Source organism: Arachis ipaensis, chromosome B3 (assembly GCF_059453495.1).
Source record: "Arachis ipaensis isolate K30076 ecotype BB chromosome B3, ASM5945349v1, whole genome shotgun sequence".
Classification (NCBI taxonomy): Eukaryota; Viridiplantae; Streptophyta; class Magnoliopsida; order Fabales; family Fabaceae; genus Arachis; species Arachis ipaensis.
In genome coordinates this window covers 143,538,242-143,559,399 of record NC_142438.1, presented here as the reverse complement: position 1 = coordinate 143,559,399, position 21,158 = coordinate 143,538,242, and the positions used below count along the sequence as shown (strand labels likewise).

The 21,158-nt window shown below is 31.4% G+C and overlaps 1 protein-coding gene across 1 annotated transcript; it reads right to left on the bottom strand.

Moving 5' to 3' along the window:
- Positions 1-218: 218 nt before the first annotated feature.
- LOC107631591 (large ribosomal subunit protein uL3) lies at positions 219-4,249 on the bottom strand. Its single transcript, XM_016335081.3, has 5 exons — positions 4,118-4,249; positions 3,847-3,937; positions 2,279-2,389; positions 1,447-1,751; positions 219-1,088 (listed from the first exon to the last, which is right to left on the bottom strand). Exons 2-5 carry the CDS (start codon positions 3,929-3,931, stop codon positions 420-422), a joined length of 1,170 nt encoding a protein of 389 aa, XP_016190567.1. The 5' UTR covers positions 3,932-3,937; positions 4,118-4,249; the 3' UTR covers positions 219-419.
- Between the last annotated feature and the right edge of the window lie 16,909 nt (positions 4,250-21,158).

The following is a 21,158-nucleotide window of genomic DNA, read 5'->3' as shown; positions in this document are numbered from 1 at the left end:
ATACAAGATTACATTTAGTAACCAATTGTCTAATTTTCTTTTCATTCTCCTTGGCAAGTCATTTTAAGAATTGATCATCTATTTCATTAACAAGAAGATACTTATTTTAAACAAAAAAATAAATTAAATCAAATTACCCATAATTATTTTTGAAACTTTTTCAGAGCTTATAAAATAAACAAAAACTTCTCAAAATAAAGATAAAATAGAACAAATAATTCGAAATAATTTAATATTTTAATTATAAGCCATGCAAAACCGGAACTAATTCTGACAAAACTTAAAAAAAAAACTAGTGTTCCAAGTCAAGACATCACTGTAAAAAGTGCCCCATTTTTAGTATTTTAATTTTGGACTACCGATGTTCTGATAGATCATATAAATATAACAAACAGAAAAAATACTACAACAGCAACGAATCAGGCCTTCAAGCGACCGAAAAACTTCTGCTTCTCTTGAGTGGTCTGGAAACGCCCATGTCCAAACTTGGAAGAGGTGTCGATGAACTTGAGCTTGATGTCCTCAAGAGCCACACGAGAGGTCTGCTTCAATAGTGATTGACGAAGAGTCAGAACCCGCTTTTTAGGTCCAACACAGCATCCCCTGACCATAATGTAATCATCCTTTACCACACCATAATGAGGAAAACCACCCATGGGGGTAATCTCCTTCTCCGTCCTGTCAAATTCGGTGATGGCAGTATGTGATTCTTGACCTGACTTGCCAAGCTTGTAGATCTTTTTATTCAACTCAGTTCGGTGATGATATCCATTCTGCCCAGCCCTAGCAACTGTGAAAGAAACACGAGCAGGGTGCCAAGCACCAATACAAGCAACCTTCCTTAGACCCCTGTGTGTCTTGCGTGGAAGGCGAGTGACACCCCATCTAGTTACAACACCTTCATAACCTTTACCCTTGGTCACACCAATGATGTCTATCATCTCATCTTTTTGGAAAACAGCATCAACTGGGATTTGCTTCTCAAAGAAGCCATAAGCATAGTCCACTTTCTGTGCAATAGTCCCACCATTGACTTGGATCTCCATCAAATGTGCCTTCTTCTGCTTAAGACCCTTCAACTTCCTTATCTTCATTAAACCAAAAAATACATAAACACATAGCGTCAGAGCATAGAAGGAGAGGCTTGTAAATCATTTAAGATAAAAGAGAGATCCTTTAGATAACACAAACAAACCTGACATCATAAACAAATACTACTTATTTAATTAAGAAGAGTTATTCACCATATGGCAAAGACACCATCAAAAGTAAGCTACATAAGAAAGATGTATGGGTTACTGAGTCATGGTTGAATAGTGCCACAAAGGCATTGTATATGTATGACTCGCTCAGCTTTACTGGACACCTCTCACAAATTTCCCAAATGTATCAAACGTTTACATGAGAAGCTGCAAGAAATCAGAAAAATAGAATTAATTGACTTACCTGTGTATGAGCCAGAATGCGAATGACAGTTGCATATTTTTTCAATTTCTCAAGTTGGGATTCAATATCTTTCTTTCCCTCCTCAGTTTCATACTTTTTTGAATACTTGTTAAATGCTTTCTTTTTGGATTTGCACCAGTTCTTGTAAAATCGCCTCTTGACTTCCTCACTTAAATGCTGAGCCCAAACAGTATTCAAAGTGCGAAGACCGCGGGGTGTCTTCACATATCCTACAACTCCAACAACCACCAATGGAGGGGTCTCAATGATGGTAACAGCCTCACATGTCTCCTTCTTATGAAGCTCTGTAATTACATAGAATACGATCCATAATACAAAGAGAGAGAGAGAGATAAAGCACAGTTGGTAAACAAAATACTAGATCCACATAAAATGATCATATGGTGATAATTAAGAGTAGATTATAAAAGCAGGGATATCAAGATTATAAAAGGCATCCCAAATATTTTCCACACCAGATACAGATACCTAGTAATTAAACATAATCAAACAAGGCGATATTATTGAAATTTAATTCATGTTTACAAGTGCCAGCAAAGAAAACTAACATATTGTTCTAAAATGATATAGCTCACAAATAGTTGTTTATGGTATTTAAGTTCAAACAAATTATTTAAACAAAAAATAGTTTGTGGACTATATAAAGATTTTATATTGACTGAGAAAATTATGTTAAGTTACATAACTGCAAAATACCATAGCTAGTCAATATAGTTAACAAGAGCACTCGCTATAGTATCATGTTATCATAATTATTAACTAGAAGCTATCATGATACCACTTACAGCCATAAACAAAATAACATGCTTACTTGATCCAGGCTTTTCAACTTCTCTAACAATGTGTGTCATTCCAGCCTTGTAACCCAGGAAGGCAGTAAGTCTGCAAGGTTTAGTAGGATCATCTTTTGGGAAAGCCTTCACTGCAGTACCAAAAAGATAATTTGGTAAGGGGGATCGAATAAAACACATTGAAACCCAATCCACATCAACCAGGTGAAAAATTACATAGGATCAGTGCACTTCAGGAAAAACAACAGAAATTTCGGATATAAAACATTCAGACATTAAAAAATTACAGATATATATTTGAACTAAAAGTCCTCTCTGATTGCAAAGGAGGTTCATGTAAAGGTGAAACAAGAAAGAGACAAAATAAATATAGCCTGAAACACCTTTGCTCAAAAGAGTGAGGTGGAAGTACCATTAGTTACTTACCTTGGGCAAGAGAGCTAACAATCCATTGCAAGATGTTTTAAGTGAACAAGGTAATCAACATATTCTACAAATGCTTAAATATTAATTATAAATAATAACGTATAAAAATTGTTTAAAACCCTAGAAGCAGATATGAATCAGTCTTAGTAGAAAAAAATCATTTGATATTGACTCGTTTATATTAACTACTAAATGCTTTTTCAATAATAGGAGCAATCAAAATTTCTAATGCACACAAAGAACAAATATCACAGAACTTAAAGCCTGCAAAATATATTAGCATGGAGAATTAAATATCCATACATATCAAATGCCTGGAGAGAAGAAAAAAATGAATCCATACAGTTAAGTCCTGGAAATCTATACCAGCTCTTAAGGTTGGAATCTAAGTAATTCATTAAAAATGAATTTAGCTTGATGACCGATATAAAGTTCTTGGTTACTACTGTAACTATGTAACTATAAAAGCTTACTTTTAGCCAGCTCAAATATAAAGTTGGTCAAATATATTTGATATTCGCTACAAATGCATATAAATAAACATGAACTCACGGTAATGCAGCATATTCCCTCATATAAATATCAATATTAGAAATTAGAAAATCATATTTAATTTGAACATTGGAAAAAAATATATTTTAGAAATAAAAATAGAAAATATATATGTGCAAATGTATATAGTTCACAGGAGATATAACCTCAAATACGATAAAAGAAAGTGTTTCCAACTACACATTGCAACACAATAATCATATCAGCAACTCCATGCAATGACGAAGAAATGCTTCCATACCAAAGGCCTATGGCAAAATCTATGCCAATTCTCTGGCTCCTTTATGTGTTCCGTTCCAAAAAATCCCCACAGAGGAATTTGGATAGAAGGGCCGTTTCAAAGACTCCAGCCTTGATAAACTAATCAGTTCTTTCTGGAAGCAATTTCACTCATCAACATGAAATGGCAATTCAATGATTATGAATCAACAAATGCACATGCCATAAACCTTTTAACTTTTAAAACAAAAAATAGGAACCGTTCAAAAACATGTAACTGTAGAAGGTTATATCATTTCCTAACATCTCTTTCACACATATCGGTTAAATACTTCAGCTAATTTCACTAACTAGCTCAAACAGGAAAACCAAACACAAAGACGCATATAACCTTTTCCACGATGACGAGAAGCTCGCTTCCTTGGAAGAAAGCCAAGAGAACCGTGTCTCGGGTGCTCGAACTTCCTGTGAGACATCTTAACCTAACTCAACCATAGAAGACGAATTAATCCATAAACGCATATCTAACATGACATAACTGTAACAGATCCATCAAAGTAACAAGAAAGGCGACGTGAATTGTAATATCCTCCGTAGTAAATTAATTAAGATCCACAATGTCAAATGCACATAAATTTAATTGACGAAAATTGATAACGCACCTAAAGAGAGCGAGAAGGAGCAGATTTCAATGTGGAATGATTATTAGATGCGCAGCTCTCAGCAAAGTGAGGCAAGTTTCTCAGATGAGACACTGCGTTTATATATAGAGTGCTAGCGTGCTGTAGCGCCGCGCTTCCAACTGTGTTGTGCCCTAAAAATGAAACGGGCTTTCGGATCAAAACTTTTTCTAAGAGATCCAACTAATTAGGCCCCAAATAACAAAACCATGACCAACAGGCCCTAAAATCCATGAAAACTAATATCTACTATATGTCAATTGTATTTATCGATCTTTAATTAAAAAAAAATCAACTCTTCTATAAAATAAAAAATAAATTTTCCATAACCTAAAAAATATTAAATTCTATATAGTATTATGAATTTATGATGATGATGATATTATACCAAAAACAAAATCCATAACATTAAAACTAAAAATGTTAGCGCTTGCTTGGTTTGTTTTTTTTTTTAATATTTTTTTTTTAATTTTACAAAAAAAAATTAGTGAAAACAATGAAATTTTAGATTTTATTTTCATCTCGTATTTTCTCTTTCTTTTTTAACAAATTTCCAAAAATAAAAATACTAACCAACCACACCTTATTTTTTTTATATTTACTTTGTATTTAAATTAATACTAATCAACTTTTTTTTTCTCACTAGAAATACTAGCATCCTAATTCCTAACATTCTTCATTCATTATTTATGTTTTTATATTTATAGCCTGAAATGTTTGATAAAAAAAAATACTGCTCAAAGAAAAATGAAAATGCGACCATTATTCACGACCTAATTATTTATAAAACTCACTTTATGATTATTCAAATCTATTATCTATTATATATATCTAATTTTACGACTAAAATATGCCACGTATTATTTTTTATTATAATTAGAATCAAATCTTTTCATCCAAAATTTATAAATTCTCCTCTCCTCTTTACTAATTTACTATTCTATCTATCTATTCTACTGTATAAAAATCGAATTTTTGCACTTAATGATAAAATTAACGTGGCATACTTTTAAAAGTATTTCCTGATTTATTTCTTTTAACTCATTAAATACAATTGATTACGATAGATTAATTATATCAACTAATTGATTTGATTAGATATTTAAGTATCATACAATTTAATATTATGTATATCAATTAATTGAATATAATTATTATAGTATAATTAAGATCAATTAGCATTATTCAACATAAAACTTTTAGATACTTAAAAGTTGCGTGCGAAGAAAACTAAGATTCATAAGTATAATAAACAGAAAGTAGGAATAGAGGGTCAAAAGTACAAAATAACAAGCTCCTAACTCAGCCTGCGAATCTAAGGCTGGCCGGAGAATATTTAGATGCGTATATACATAACCCGAAGCCCAAAATACATAAATAAAACCCTAATTCTCCATAAACCCCTGAGAGGTACAAAAGTAAAATAAGTTGTCGGAGAGTTAAATACATGAGATTATATACAAATATACACCCAAATAACATCCCAAAAAATACTTCATTGCAGAACTCCAGACGCCTACCGAGAAGCCTCTCAATCTACATCTGAAAAATAACAACACAATATGAATTGAGAACCAGAGGTTCTCAGCATGGTAAAGGTGTCACACACATAAGATATAAGGTCCTGAGAATGCCAGAGGCAATCCTAGAATGCCGACACTCAGATTATAAAACTCAATGGATTTAAAGACGAAAGCCATGATCAGGGTGGTCCACTAAGGTTCTTGATCTTAACCAAATTCTAACTAAAACCATTAACCATTTCCCCTTCCTCCACAATCCTCCAAAATCACCAATAGAACAACACAGGCAAACAAGGCAGACATAGCAAGTACAAGTAAAGTACAAGTAATGCATGTAGCAAGGATAGCAGATAAGCATGATAATCACATAGGCAACCCCAATTATTTTACATTCAAACAAAGCACACATATGCATATGATGTATGTCTATTCTACTGGCCGTGAGCTCACGTGTCGGTTACTTTGCCAGAACCCGACACATTTGGTAGTAAACCCAGACATTGGTCTCTAGGTTGCGCATCTCCAGGAGGATCATAAACGAAGGAGAGTGCCTATCCACATAGAAGGAGTGTGCCTTTCCACCTTCTCCTGGAGGATATACGAAGGAGAGTGTCTTTTCACATCGAATGAGTGTGCCTTTTCACCTTGCAACCAGAGAAAAATGTGGGAGAAAAAATATGAAGGAGAATGCCTTTCCACTTTCCCCACATCTCCATCATGACAAGAGAGGGAACTTCCGTCCTCAACTTGCTATCCGAATATATTTTCAAGTTAACACCAAGCGAGATCGCACTCAGACCTTGCCATCTCAACCATTTTGGCCACACACACATCTCGACCATTTCGGCCACACACAGTCAACCCCAATCTCATCATTAACATCTTAATTCAGTTACTCTATACCTTCCTTTACTTCCAAGTAACCTTCCTTTCCATAGCTTAATCTCATTACTACACTTAAAACTAATTTTTAGGGGCTAAAAGAATGAAAATAGGGGTTTAGAGGTTTAAAATTATGTTTAAAACACAAAAATCCTATTTATTGAAAATAGAGGTCACGCGTACGCATTGCCCTTCTCGCGTACGCACGCGCACCAGGCAGAAACGACTGGTCGCGAATGAGGGATTTCGCGTACACAAAAACCCCAGGTCATGCGTACACGTGGGCGTACGTTTTATCAAAAATTTAATTAAGTCTGAAAAGCTACAGAATTTTAGTTTTGGAACCCAAACTTTCGACGCACATAATTTTTTCGTTTTAAATCATTTTTCTTTCGTTCTTCGAACAGCGTAAACTTCACGGACCCAATTTTCCTATAAAATAGATTTGAAGCAATTTGAGAGTCAAGAAGCTGAGTTATGTCTCGCCGAAATTCAGCCAAAAACTAACTTTATGCAAAAAGACTCAAACCTCAATTTTCATAAAAACCAAACTCAATTCCCACTTCCTTTACACATATCCAACACAATAATATACCAATTTAAAAGCCAAAACCTCCACAACCTACCTCAATCAATTGAACCTCAACATAAACTTCACAAGCTTGCCAACAATCATCAACATACCATCCTATATATACACCTTCATGATCACCAATTCATCAAACATCATTACATCATCATTTATCATTCTATTTCCAACATAATCAATAAACACTAACACATGCTCAAACCATATTATCATTCATTATCACAAACACTAAGCATTTAACACACTTAATCTTTTCAACCTATCCTATGGTCATCTAACCTAAATTTTCACAAGACATTATATATTAAATACGAGAAATCTAAACCATACCTTGACCAATTTCTCCCTAAGTTCAAACACCTCAATTCAAGCCTCCAAGGTTCCAAATCAAGAGCTATAGGTTCCAACCACCAAAAACTCTAATTCAAGTATACCGCTTCGCCAGTTTGACTTCACTTTCACATATATACATCCTAATGTCATATAATTCCATATACATACAAATCTTCAATACCCTAATATCATGAAATTGACAAATTAGAAAGAAAGTAATAATTTCTTACCTTATCCACGAATTAATTGGATAAAATCCAACAATTATCCACCGTTAGAGTACTCCTGAATCATCAAAATCTCCAAAATCACTCAATACTCACACTAAAACGCGAATTCAGAAAGGGGAAAAGAAATTGGGCACAATATGCAGAGTCTCTTATCATTTTGTTTGGATAAAAATGAAGAGGACTCTGAGACAAATACATGGCCACTGACGGCTCGTCAATCGGAACTCTGAATTGAAAGTTACGTGAAAATGAAATTAAATCAAGGGTTTGAGTGTTCTTGGCATGGAGCTCTCTCTTCCTCAATGTGTTTCCTTGAAATGAAAAGGAAAAAAGTTTGCTTTAGTGTTTTATATGCTAGGCCATAGGCTTAGTTTGGGCCTAATTCAATCGATTTGGTTTGTTTAACCAAATTTTGGATCAAAGTTTTTAAAATTATTGTTAAAATTTATATTTTAATTATTTATACACTTTTAACTTATCAAATTTAATTTTCTAATTTTTTTTAATAATAATTAATTTATTAGTTAATTATTTACTAACTATTCGGGGTTTATATTCACCGCTTATCTTTTTAATTTATATTTTCATTTTTCTTCTTTTAAATATTTATTACATATAATTTAGAGAGAATACTAATGTTATAATTAAAAGTTAGAATCAAGATTCAACTGTTTAAAAAAAATAATTTTGAGTTAATTTTATAACTATCAGTATAAATTTTTTATGCTAATATTAATTATATTTTTATATACATAGAGAGAAAAAATAATATTTTTAAATAGCAAGTATAAAAATTAATTATTTTTATTTGTGCAACAGACTTAACACTTAATTAAATGTAAAAGTATACATGTTAAGTTATTTTAAATTTTAGATAACGAATATTAAAATTAATTATTAATAAAAAAATTAGATTTTTTTATATAAAAATAATAACTAAAAATCTTATTATTTGATTTTTTATTTACAGATACATTGATCTTCTTAGCTAGAGACTTTTGTCAATCTATCACTTTTTTTTATAAAAGTAGTTTAATTTTATAAATTTTTTGTACCAAATATAATCTATACTGTCAGAATAAAATAAACTGTAATTTTAAAAAAATTATATTCTCGTAATATTATTACGAGAAAAAATGCTAATTTTAAATCAATAGCTAAGAAGTTACTTCTTCTCGCTCTTCTTATGTTCACATGATTGTAACGACAAATAAATCATGGCAAGATTATTCAGAAAAAGCTAATGTTTCAACACAGGAAGCAAGTTTATTGAGTGGCAAATAAGAGTAGTCTTCTTTCTTTCTGTACATATTCTTAAAAAGTCTATCGTTTAAGTATTCCATACATTGATGTCTTGATATAATTAAGTTGGAATATACATATCATTTTGCATTTTGTTATGTGTAAAGCTCTTTAACTAATGAATGAATATTTCGCATTAGCATTGAGAATCACGAGGACTTGCCCCCTATGAAAACAGTGTTGTTCCCTGTCTTTATCAAATATCCCGATCTGAACTTTTTCATTTCAAACAAACCTTAGGAATTAGAATGCAATTTCTGGCTTTCTGCCTAATTGTATAAGCTCTTTGTTACTGATTTATAATTGAAAGTTTGAACAAATGCTGATAGTGACAGACAGTTAGTCTAATGACATGGACCATGCATGCCATTATATGTGATGATTCTTCCCAACACCTCCCTTGCCAAGAAAAATGTGTGTTTTTTTTTTCTTTTTAGATATACAATAAAAGTTATTAATTCAATTATTTCGTATAAAATATATATTAAAATATAAAATATTTATTAAAAATATATATTGACTAATTTGCAATACAATTTAAAAAACAAAATAAATTTTTTTATGATTAGCAATTACATATATATTATTACGACCTTGTACAGACTTTAATATTATCGGGCTGATACTTGGATTTATTTAATATTTTGAGTTAAGATAAAGTTAGTCTAATTCTCAATATTTAGTAAGAAGGCTACGAACTTAGAAGAAAGAAAGCGAAAAAAACACTTTATTATTCAAATGTTTGTTATAAATAAGTCACACACCCATAACTTAAATTCTCACCTCTATTTATAGCCAATTAGCCATCCACCTCTTTAATAAAGGTTAAGATTAAATCTAATTAACGGTCTAGATCGAGTGTTCAGAATTTTTATTACAAATATCTAACCTATCATATTTTTTTAAATATTTTTAAATTATTATATACTACTCTTCATATTTTTAGATATATCTAATTATCTATATTCTTTTAAAATAGTATATTACCTTCTAGAGTCTTATAAAACTTTCTAAAATCTTTTAAGACTTTTTAAAATATTTTAAAACATTCTAAAATCATCTAAAATATTCTCAAATACTCTAAAATATTATACAAATATCCTTAAATATGACAATATGCTGATATGCACGCCAGTATTTAAAATTGGTTAAATTTCATGGCTCAATTTTTACGTTATGGAACCCATGAGTGTGATATGCGTGGATATGGAAACAGAGCGTACTACACCAAAAGGTGAGACAGCTTTATGTGATTTGCAGGGGTTAGAACTCGCACGGTCCGAGAGTTTTTTGTTGAAAAAATTTGGCCAACAAGTCGGAGGGTCCGATTTGGCAATTGCTGAAATTTGAATTTCACAGCATGCAAATCAGACCATGCGTTTTATATATATATATATATGTGTATGTATGAATTTTTGTTTAAATCTAAAAATGAAGTCGCACAGTCCGAGTAGTGTTTTTTAAATTTAATTTGAATCAGCACTCCTTAATCAGTGGGTCCAATTTAGGGATATTGTATATATAAAAGTGTGCATATCGTAGAAGAGTCTCAGATTTCGTCTTCTTCTTCATCTTGTTCGGCTTCTTCATTTGGTTTCCTTCATTTATTCCACCATGCAAACCAAGAACCAGCAGAAAGGAAGAAGAAGAAAAAGTGGGTGTTCTTTGGTGAAAAGATAAAAGTGAAAACAGATGGTGGGTGTTGACACAACATGAGGATAATATTAGGTATAAGGGCACCGTTGTGGAGAGACATCTGCGCGCGACACGTGGGCGGGAACTACAACACACACGGTCCGTTTTATCATCTACAACTCGAACTGTCCGAAAAGCTATGGGGCATAATCCAATTTGTGGTGTGCTGACACCACACACACATAGATCAAGCACCCCTTTTTCATAACCGCGTCCAACCCAAACTTTACTTCCATATTAAAATTAAAAAGCGAAATTTCATAGTTCATTGGGTTGTATTTCTTTGCAATAATTATTTGATAACTATAAATAATTTCAGATTTTGTTTTTTACTAAATTACGCTGTGTTATTTATGTTACTTGAAAACATTATGTGGAATTGTTCCACATATCCATTGATAAATGGACTTTTAACTAAGTTTAATAGGTGACGGATAATAAAATAACTAGCACTGTTTATTGTTATTTTTATTATTGTATAACATAGATACAGTATTAAACAACTGTTTTTTATTAAATATAATTTAATTTTGATATATAATATAAAATATTTAATATTTTTTTAAATGATATTTATATAATTAATATTAAAAATAATAATATAATATTATATTATTAGATACACATATAAAATTATTTTATAATAATAGTATATTCAAATTAAATTCTATTAAATAATACATAAGTTGTTATAAAACAAAATTAGTATTCTTGGCTCCCCAAACACCGTTCTTTTTTCTGTTAGGAGCTATGTTATTACACGGATATTTATATTGATATAAGATATATAAACACACGAATTTCAAATTTTATAAGATACAATAAGAATACGATATATATATATATATATAATATAAAATATTTTTTATATAAATTATAATAATATTTTAATATTTTATTGATATTAAAATATAAAATTTTTAATTATTTTAAATATTTTTATTTAATTATATAAAATATTTAAAATAATTTTTATTTTAATAATATATATTAATTAAAAATAAAGTTGAATAAGTTGATACATGATAATATTTATTGTGTTTAAATGTATCCAAAATTTTTTTTATTATTTATATATTTAGACATAAAAAGTACACATGTCGAACAAATATCGTATTTAAAATGTATTCGACATGTAAATACAATAACTCAATAAAATATCTATACTTCATATATTATTAGGAGAGATTTCATCATCGCAAAATTATTATTTTCTGAACTACAACAATATATATTCATCTTTTTATACCTTCTCATTTTTCAAATTATATTGTCATAATTAATTATCTAAAAAAAGTTACTTATTTTTTAACAATAATTTTTCTCCCACTATGCCATTACTATAAATTAGGTAAAAGAAAATGCACTATCAGAATTTCTTCGTAAATGTGATTATTCTCATTTAAAAATCCATAATAATGTTACATAGCCGATATAACTGGACTAAGAAAAAATATTGAAAATTAATCTTTTTGAATTAATAATAAGTAAAGTAATATTTTTTTTAAAAAATTCAAAGCTTTATGCAACATCTTAATTTTGTCTATAAAATTTGCAATGTCTTATTTTTATTATAAACATCTTGTTCCATCCTTTTTTTTTTTAAGTTACAATTTTTTTAATACAATATTTTTTATTTTATATCTCTTTTTAGTAACGACAATAAAATAATTGTGGTGGCCAATGAGTAATAGCTCAAATGGCATAATTTTCCCATACTCAATTAAGAGGTTGCGGGTTCGAGTCTCTTATCTTTGGTAAAAATAAATAAATAAATAAAATAATTGTGGTGACGTATTAGTTGCTATTGATATAATAATTTGAAAGAAAAAGTAACAGAAAAATTAAGGGGTAAAATGATATGAACAATACTAGGTAATTAATTTTTTTATTTTTAATCAATATTTAACCAACAAATTCTAATACTAAATTTTAAATTTTAATAATAAAAAAAAAACTAATTTAAAATATTAACTGATATTGATAAAAAAATTAATTTTTTAATATTAGAAAAACTAATATACTAAAAAATATTTTTAATAAAATATCATTTTTTAACTAAAAAGTAATTAAATAAAATATTTTAAATAGTAAAAATAAAATTAGAATTGAATTGAGTACAAATATTAGAAACAACTAAAACAATAGTTTTACAATTTCTTGTATTGAGATTTTTATCTATTTATTGCTTTATAATAAACCTCTACATTCAAGTAATATCTCTAACCAAGTCCAACCAAATATTTTAAATTTACGTGCGCTTGTCGTCGTTTCTTCTTCTTCTTTTTCTTTTGTTATTGTCATCACCAACAACACTACTATCTCATCCTCTTTCTTTTCTCATTTGAATTTCTTCATCTTCTTCCTTTTTTTTCTCCTCCTCTATCATCATCATCATCATCATGATTATCATCGTTATCGTTATCATCATCTTCTTCTTATACATATTGTCGTTATTGTTATCGTTATTATTGTTATTGTTATTGTTAAATTTTTGCCAAGTTGATGATGTTATCAGTCCCAAAATTAATTTTCAATGTGTTTTTGTTTATGATTCAATCTTGTTTGTGTGATTTTTTCGATCAGAGTTAATTATGTCACAATTGTTATGTAATTTCAGCTCATTTTTTAGTTAATTGTGTAGCAATTCATTATGTAATCTCAGTTCATTTTTGAGTGAATTAAGGTGCATTTGGACTCGTTGTCATGCACAATTCAAAAATTATTTCTCCTCTTTCTCTTCATCTTCTACTGCTTCTTCATCTTCTTCTTTTTTTTTTTTTTATCTTTTTCTTCTTCATCTTCACCTTCTTATTTCATTTTCTCAAAATTCTTTTTGATTTAATCTCTTGAAATGAATAAAACCAAGAAAAATAGAAGAAAATATCAAACAAAAAAGAAAGAGAAACATATTAATGACGTTGCCTGATCCAAAATTGATTTTAGATGTGTTTTTGTTCATGATTCAGTCTTATTTGTGTGCTTATTTTTAAACTAAGTTTATGTGTCGCAATCATACAGTAAATTTCTGTTCATTTCTGAGTTAATTATATCGCAATTGTTATGTAATTTCAGTTCATTTATGAGTGAATTAAGGTGTATTTAAACTCATTGTCCTGCACAAATTAAAACTATTTCTCCTCTTCCTTCTCATCTTTTACTGCTTCTTATTCTTTTTCATCTTCTCCTTCTTATTTCGTTTTCTCAAAATTCTTCTAGATTTACTCAAATTTAACACAATTTATGAGTTTGTGTATTAAATTTGAGTTTAGCTCTTGGACAAAATTTTAGAAACCAATAAAATTAAATAGAAAAAATATATCACGAAATAATGAATATAATGAAACATCACAAACAGTTCTGATATGAATTATGAATTTAATATAAGATATCATGGATATATATATTACTTTTCTCTAAAAGGCCTTTTTTTTTTAAATCTTTTCCTCTTTTGTAGCTAAATTCTCGTGGAGTTGAACTTGAAATTCACATACAAAAATCTCTAAATTTATGTTGGAAATCTTTTATTATTAATATCCATTGCTTCTCAAACCTGCAGATTCTTTACCATTATTTTTTATTTCTCTTTCTTTTTGAGTTAATTGTGTCGCAATCATTATATAATTTCAATACGCTTCTGAGTGAATTAAAGTGCATTTGGACTCGTTGTCCTGCACAATTCAAAATTCTTTCTCCTTATTTTTTACTGTAATAACAACAATAATATCAGCAATAAAAGAACAATGGTGAGAAAAAAATACACGAAGGAGAAAGAGAAGGAGAAAGAGAAAGAACAAGAGGAAAATGAAGAGAAAGAATGCGAAGAAGAAGACGACGATAACGTAGCGCGTGAATGTAAATAACTTGGTTGAAAGAATGATATGTGCGCGTGTAATCACATTTTTTTAATGAGAATAATTTTTGTTAATATTAGATATACTTAATTGAACTTAGATGGCAATATTACTTAGATGTGTAACAGATATAATTATTTTATTGATTAACTATTAGTTAACCATCAAAATCAACTAAATTAAATCTTGACAAACAAAACCATTACATTTAGCATGTGAAGTACTTAAACTGTGTTTGTTTTCGAGAACAAAATAGTGAGATACAAATATAAAGGCATAAAACTATATTTGACAAATGTAATAACTAATATGAATAAAAATATTATATTTAAAAATATTAAATTAATATATTTTATATTTATTTCGATAAAAAAGATAAAAAATATTAATAAAAAATAATTTATTTAGTTATTATTATTTTTATTAATTTTTTATAATTATATTTTTTATTATTTTTTTTAATTTATAAAATAAAAAAATTAATTTTTAGTAAATTTTTTTAATTTATTATTAAATAAAATATAAAAGATTAAATTTTATATTTCTATTTTTTATATTTTGTTTTCATTTTGTTTATGTTCTATTCTCACAAACAAAATGGCCATACTTATTGAATGCCATGAACTCTTGCGCGCGACGATCATAAACTATTGCTTCTACGAAACAATAACACCCACCCCATTCGATTTTCTGTGCTCAAATTGGGATTTTGAAAAAGAAAAGTATAGGTAACTAACAAGATTTTTGAACAATGTATAAACAATATAAATTAATAAAATTAAAAGAGTAAATTTAATTAGTAACATTAAATTAAAATATAATGTATTTTCATTTAATTGGTAATTGTTCATGTTGTTCAAAATTTTTATTATTCCCCTATTACTCCTCTTTTGAAAACCCCAATTACCTTGTATTGTCCTAGAATCGCAACCCAAGTTGATTTCTCAAAATCAGACCTCAATTCCAAAGCCGCAGTGTTATTATTATTATATTCAATGAATAACTATAGCTACTTAGTGGAATCGATGCTTCGCTAGATCTTCATCATCTGCGAGGGAGAGAGATTCTATAGTTGGAATCTCCTTTAATTTTTAATTGTACTCGATCGATTTCTAGTATACATATATTGAATATTGAATACTCTATGGTAATAAACGAGAAAATTCTAGAGGCTTCCAGAAACGAAAACATGAAACGATATTCCTATTCTGAATAGATAATAATAGTAACAGTAATATATACAAACTTTGATAGAAAGTTAGCTTATTATTGTTATTATTATTGTAACACTGCACATGTGAAGATGTTAATATTAATAACATGGAGTCATGGATTATCACTTTCTGCTCTTAATTGATGTCTTCTTCTTCTTGGATTTAACAATAGGAACTGTAACGCTGTACAAATCCTCAAGGAACCTGTACCTCTTGTTCTTCCTCGTCGGAAGCAACCTGCTTTCGTCTTCTTCTTCTTCTTCTTCTTCTTCATCCACCGCTGCGGCGGACGAAACAACATCGCAACCGCCGCTATTATTGGACCCCTGAACCACGCTGTAGCTGCAGCTGTTGTTGCTCACGCTTTGATGATGATGATCGTATTGTTGTTCTTCTTCGTCACCGCTGCTACTGAGTTGTATGAGTTGCTTCGCTGCTTCGATCTCCGATTTGGAGAAGAAGGGGGAAGCGGGTTTGCGGTTGATCTTGCTTTCGCATGCAGAAACCGCTGTTGCCATCATCGATAGATATCTCTCTCTGTGTTGTGTGATCAAGATTTTATTGATGCAGAGTAGAAGAGCATTCTTTTTTACTTTTTATACTCTTCCAAACAATAGGTCGGTTTCTTTTCTCCATTTTTTTTTTTACTTTCTTCATTTTTTTTCCTCTAAAAGTTAGACCTTCAATCTCATCTCTAACTAAAATATCTTTAATTTTTAAATATTATTTGTGTAAAAAAATGCATATATTCAATAGGTTTTGTTATTTAATTAGTAATAAGTTTAAAAATAATGAATAGACAAAAGTTAATGATATATGAAAGAGAAATTTAAAAAAAGAAAATAAATAAGAATCAATTATATATTGGTTCAAATAAATTGATTTTTTTTTCTCATATTCAATTGTGTATTAAAATTTTAGTGAAAAATAATAAAATATTTTTCACGTTTATTGTTTAAATGATATTCAAAAGAAATAATTTAATTAAATAAATAGTTAAAACATTTTACAATTTTATCGTGTCTAATTGTTGACATAACTTTATTCATATGAATTGAATGTTGATGTTTCCATGTTAATTATCATATTTTTATTAAGTTAATTAATTAATCATTAATGATGATAAAATAAATATGTAGATGGTATTTTGGAATTAAGTAATCTAACAAAAACACACACGCAAAAATATTTTTGGGAATAAAATTTTTGAAACATTTTTTTAACCAAAAAATAAATACCTATTAAATTATTAAATATAAAGAACAATAAATACTAAATTACTTTATGTTGTATTTCTGTACTCTTATTTTATAGATTGTATTATTGTTTTGCCTTATTTGTATTTTTCTTTTGAAGGTAGGTTAGTGGAGACGGAAGATTTCCATTTTTGGAAGATCAATATAAATTTTTGGTGATTTCAGCTACCTACACCTTTATATAAAGGATTTTTTATTTTTATAAATAAAATAATTATAATAATGACTGAAATAAATAATTTTAAAAATATTTACCGTAATAAATAACCTAATCTTATCTCGTTTACAGTATAAACAAGATGATTACGCACGTATCTCATTCACAGTATAAACGAGATAAGACACATTAGCCTAACACGTATATATCTTGTTTACATTGTAAACGAGATAAGGCATGTCGATGCCTATAAGTATATGTCGTTCACAGCGTGTTCTGGGCCCCACTTTGACCTTGTCAACCCACTTTCTCCTTTCTATTATCCCTTTCGGACCATATTATCGACTGATACTGCGATGGCGCGCCAGGCGGGGAACGACAGAGACATCAACATGCTGAACAAGACGTCGCATTACGTCGAGGCCCCGACTTTGAGGTTAGTTTTGTTCTATTTAATTCTCGTTTAATCCCGTATGGAAATTTTTTTTGTATGTGGCCATGGTTAGAATAGTTGTGAAGAACTAGAACATAGTTTGTAGTTTTAGCAGTAGGTCTCTAATAAAAATTTAGGATTCTTTTTTGCTTGTGGAAGATTGTTAGGACATAATTATTAGTTTAGAACTCTGTTTTACTTGTTCTAGGTTGTTACTACTTACATTGTTCTACTTAGGTTCCATTTAGTATGTAATGATGTAATTTAGGTTAGAAACATGGAAATATATTCTTAAGTCGAACTAGTTGTAAGTTAGAAAGGACTATTTTTTTTTAATTTAATGTTTTATATATCATGTTAAATTGATCTAATGAGTTACAAAAGTGTTTAAGAATTTAATAAACCAAAAATTTAAAATTATTTTTCTATAAGGCTGAATTTTTTTTTATTCTTCAGAGGCCTCGCCTTTTACTGCCCCGGCGAGTGAGTCATACCCTTCCTCCACTGGGCGCCATCGTCCCGTATCTGACTGAGGCTAGATTTGGCGACACGGTACCCCTCAGGAATTTCACTTTTGACAATTCCCTGATTTCAGCATTAGTGGAACGTTGGCGTCCGGAGACGCACACGTTTCATCTCCCGTGGGGTGAGGTCACGATCACCCTACAGGATGTGGTGTACCACCTAGGCCTACGCGCACACGGGGCCCCAGTTGGGGGTGCCTCCGTGACTTCACAATGAGTGACACGCATCTTCGGGATGCCTTCTCTATTCTTCTCAATGGCTGCCATGAGCCTCTGGGAGAAGCGGCATCCGGCCGCCATATGTGAATGCGCCTCCCTGCCCTTCGTCACGAACAACTTCTGAAGTCCTTCGTACGTGATGCGCACGATGGCGGAAATCGACAAGTATCGTGTCCCCTTCAGAACTGCATTCATGCACTCTGACAGATTTGTCATCATGTGACCAAACCGCCGCCCACTGTCGCAATGCTGCAGCCATATCTCCTTGTTGAAACGACCAGCCCAATCCGCCATCATCGGGGAAACTCCTCTCAATGCATCCATGTACCAGTCATACGCAACCTTGCTAGGACTATACGCAGCGTTTATAAGATATCTCTTGCCATCGGCTGACTTGAAACGAGCCATAAAATTCGCCGCCATGTGTCGGATACAATAAGCATGGAATGCTCTAGGAGGATGCCACCCACTATCATCAGAGCTGAGGGCGGCCTTTATGGTCTACGATCTGTCGGATATAACCAGCAGGCCGTCTTGTGGCATGACATGGCGTCTCAGATTAGTAAGGAAGAACGACCATGACTCCGTGCTCTTAGACTCGATGATGGAAAAAGCAATAGGTAGGATGTTGCTGTTGCCGTCCTGTGCCACCGCAATAAGCAACACTCCACCGTATCTCTCATACAGATGTGTGCCGTCGACGGAAACAAACAGCTTGCAATGCTTGAATGCCTTCACACATGAGGGAAAAGACCAGAAGACTTTGTCGAATATGCTGCAGTTGCAGACGAGAAGTGTCCATCGTAGTACGGGCTGGCCCGTAGGTCACAAATGGTTCCAAGGAAACAGCTCTGCAATGCCTGAAGCAGCTTCGCACTTTGTTGTATGACTCTTCCCAATCCCATAGATCTGTGCAATTGCCTTCTGCTTCGCCATCCACACCTTTCTGTAGGAGGGTTTGAAGTGATAGCTCGCCCGGACCGCACCTTGCAGCACCGGAATGCTGATGAAGGGATTGGTCTGTATCAATGGCAATATGACTCTGCAGATGAGACTGTTGTCTAACTGACGATGGTCTAGAGACTTCGTGGGTGCTAAACAACTGTGCACTCCACCAACCCTCCGAACCTCCCTAACACAACAAAATAGTATCGATTCATCCATATCTCAAACCTACTTAATATATTGCACAGAAGTACTTAAAAGCACAATTAAAGTTGAACTTACCAGTATCCGAGATTCTGCCGAAGGGCGACATGAAGGCTCTATTGACACCCATTTGCAGCTTGACGGCACTACACATGGTACTTTAATTGGTCCGATTCGATTACCCGGTACTCAGCATTCCTGCGAATACTGTAGTTTTTCACACCCTGTAGCACTGCATCTCGGCATTTGATCCTGTGGCCGACCCAACACTCTACCCACCGTCCAGGTTGTAATCCTCTTCTCCCGTGCCAGAAAATGGAGTCCTCTCATGCATGGCGTATAGATCTAAACTATGATAGTGACTTGGCACTGCCGAAAGCGCTGGAATTGGGTGAGGTGGAGGCAAGACATGGCGCATCACAGTCTGGGAGGGAGTCTCGGGTACAAACTCCTCCTCATTGCCCCCTTCGGAAGAATCACTGTCGGCATTATCCGCCACGTATTATTCGTCTGACTCCTTATCGCCTTCCTCCACCTCATCCACTGGAATGGCGACATGAATGGGTGGTGGTGCAACAGGTCGGTCGTCTTGGACATAGGTCGAGTGCACAGAACCACCACGACCAATATCTCCAACCTCGGTGGAAAGCTCTATCACCTGTTCCGCCATGATCTTCCTATGATGTCGAACATGAGTCGAACATGCTCGTCTCCCAGAAGTCGAAATAGTTGAAATCGGAAAACTCCATTACCCATGGGTGCTAGCAACCTATACCCCACCCTTCCGACCTTCCTCGCTTCTGTACCGCTGAACTTGCTCAATATCAAACTCTTCAACTCTGACAACATGTTCACACGCTGAGTGCGCAATAGTATCGGATTCTCACACTTAAATGTTATCCCGTTGTCGCCATTTCTCATACGACAATTGGGATAAACACACACAACTATGTATATGTTATTATTGGCCATTGTTGCCTTGTTTTTGTGAGGAAACCGAGACAAAAAGATATAAAATGTGTGGAGAATGACAAGGGTTATACATCTTTTTATAGCGGATGAAAATTTGTCTTCATGCATCTCGTTTGCCATGTAAACGAGATATACACGTGTCAGGCTGACATGTCTTATTTCGTTTATAGTGTAAACGAGATGTTATTTATACTGTAAACGAAATAAGACTGAATTATTTATTTTGATAAATATTTTTAAAATTATTTATTTTAATAATTATTATAATTATTTTATTTATAAGAATAAAAAATCCTTAAATAAAACCTCTGTATAATAATAATGTTGAACGCGTCAACTAACCATCAACATATTAGATATTCAAGGTTAAGGGTCTTCAAGTCATAATAATGTTTTTTTTTTTTAGTTACAAATGTCGTTGTTAAAATTACCAATTAAAAATTTTAAATAGAAAATTTATAAAATTCAAATTTTTAAAATATTTTATATATATTTATGAGGAATGCTAGGGCCAACAACTTTTGTGATTTGTAGCCATCAAATAGCTATCAATAATGGTTTTAATGGTGTGAGATTAATGTTTATTTTTTGGTATTATTTTATACTGCTAGGATAATTTTTATTGTATTTTATTTTGGACAAGGATAATGTTTTTGGATGTAATACCGACTAGGGTAGTTTTTAAATGGGC

Coding starts and splice junctions, on each gene's coding strand:
- LOC107631591 (XM_016335081.3), bottom strand. CDS start 3,931: ATGTCTCACAGGAAGTTCGAGCACCCGAGACACGGTTCTCTTGGCTTT. Junction 2,390..3,846: donor TTCTCGTCATCGTGGAAAAG/GTTATATGCGTC, acceptor TTGGTACTGCAG/TGAAGGCTTTCCCAAAAGAT. Junction 1,089..1,446: donor GCATTCTGGCTCATACACAG/GTAAGTCAATTA, acceptor GGTTTAATGAAG/ATAAGGAAGTTGAAGGGTCT.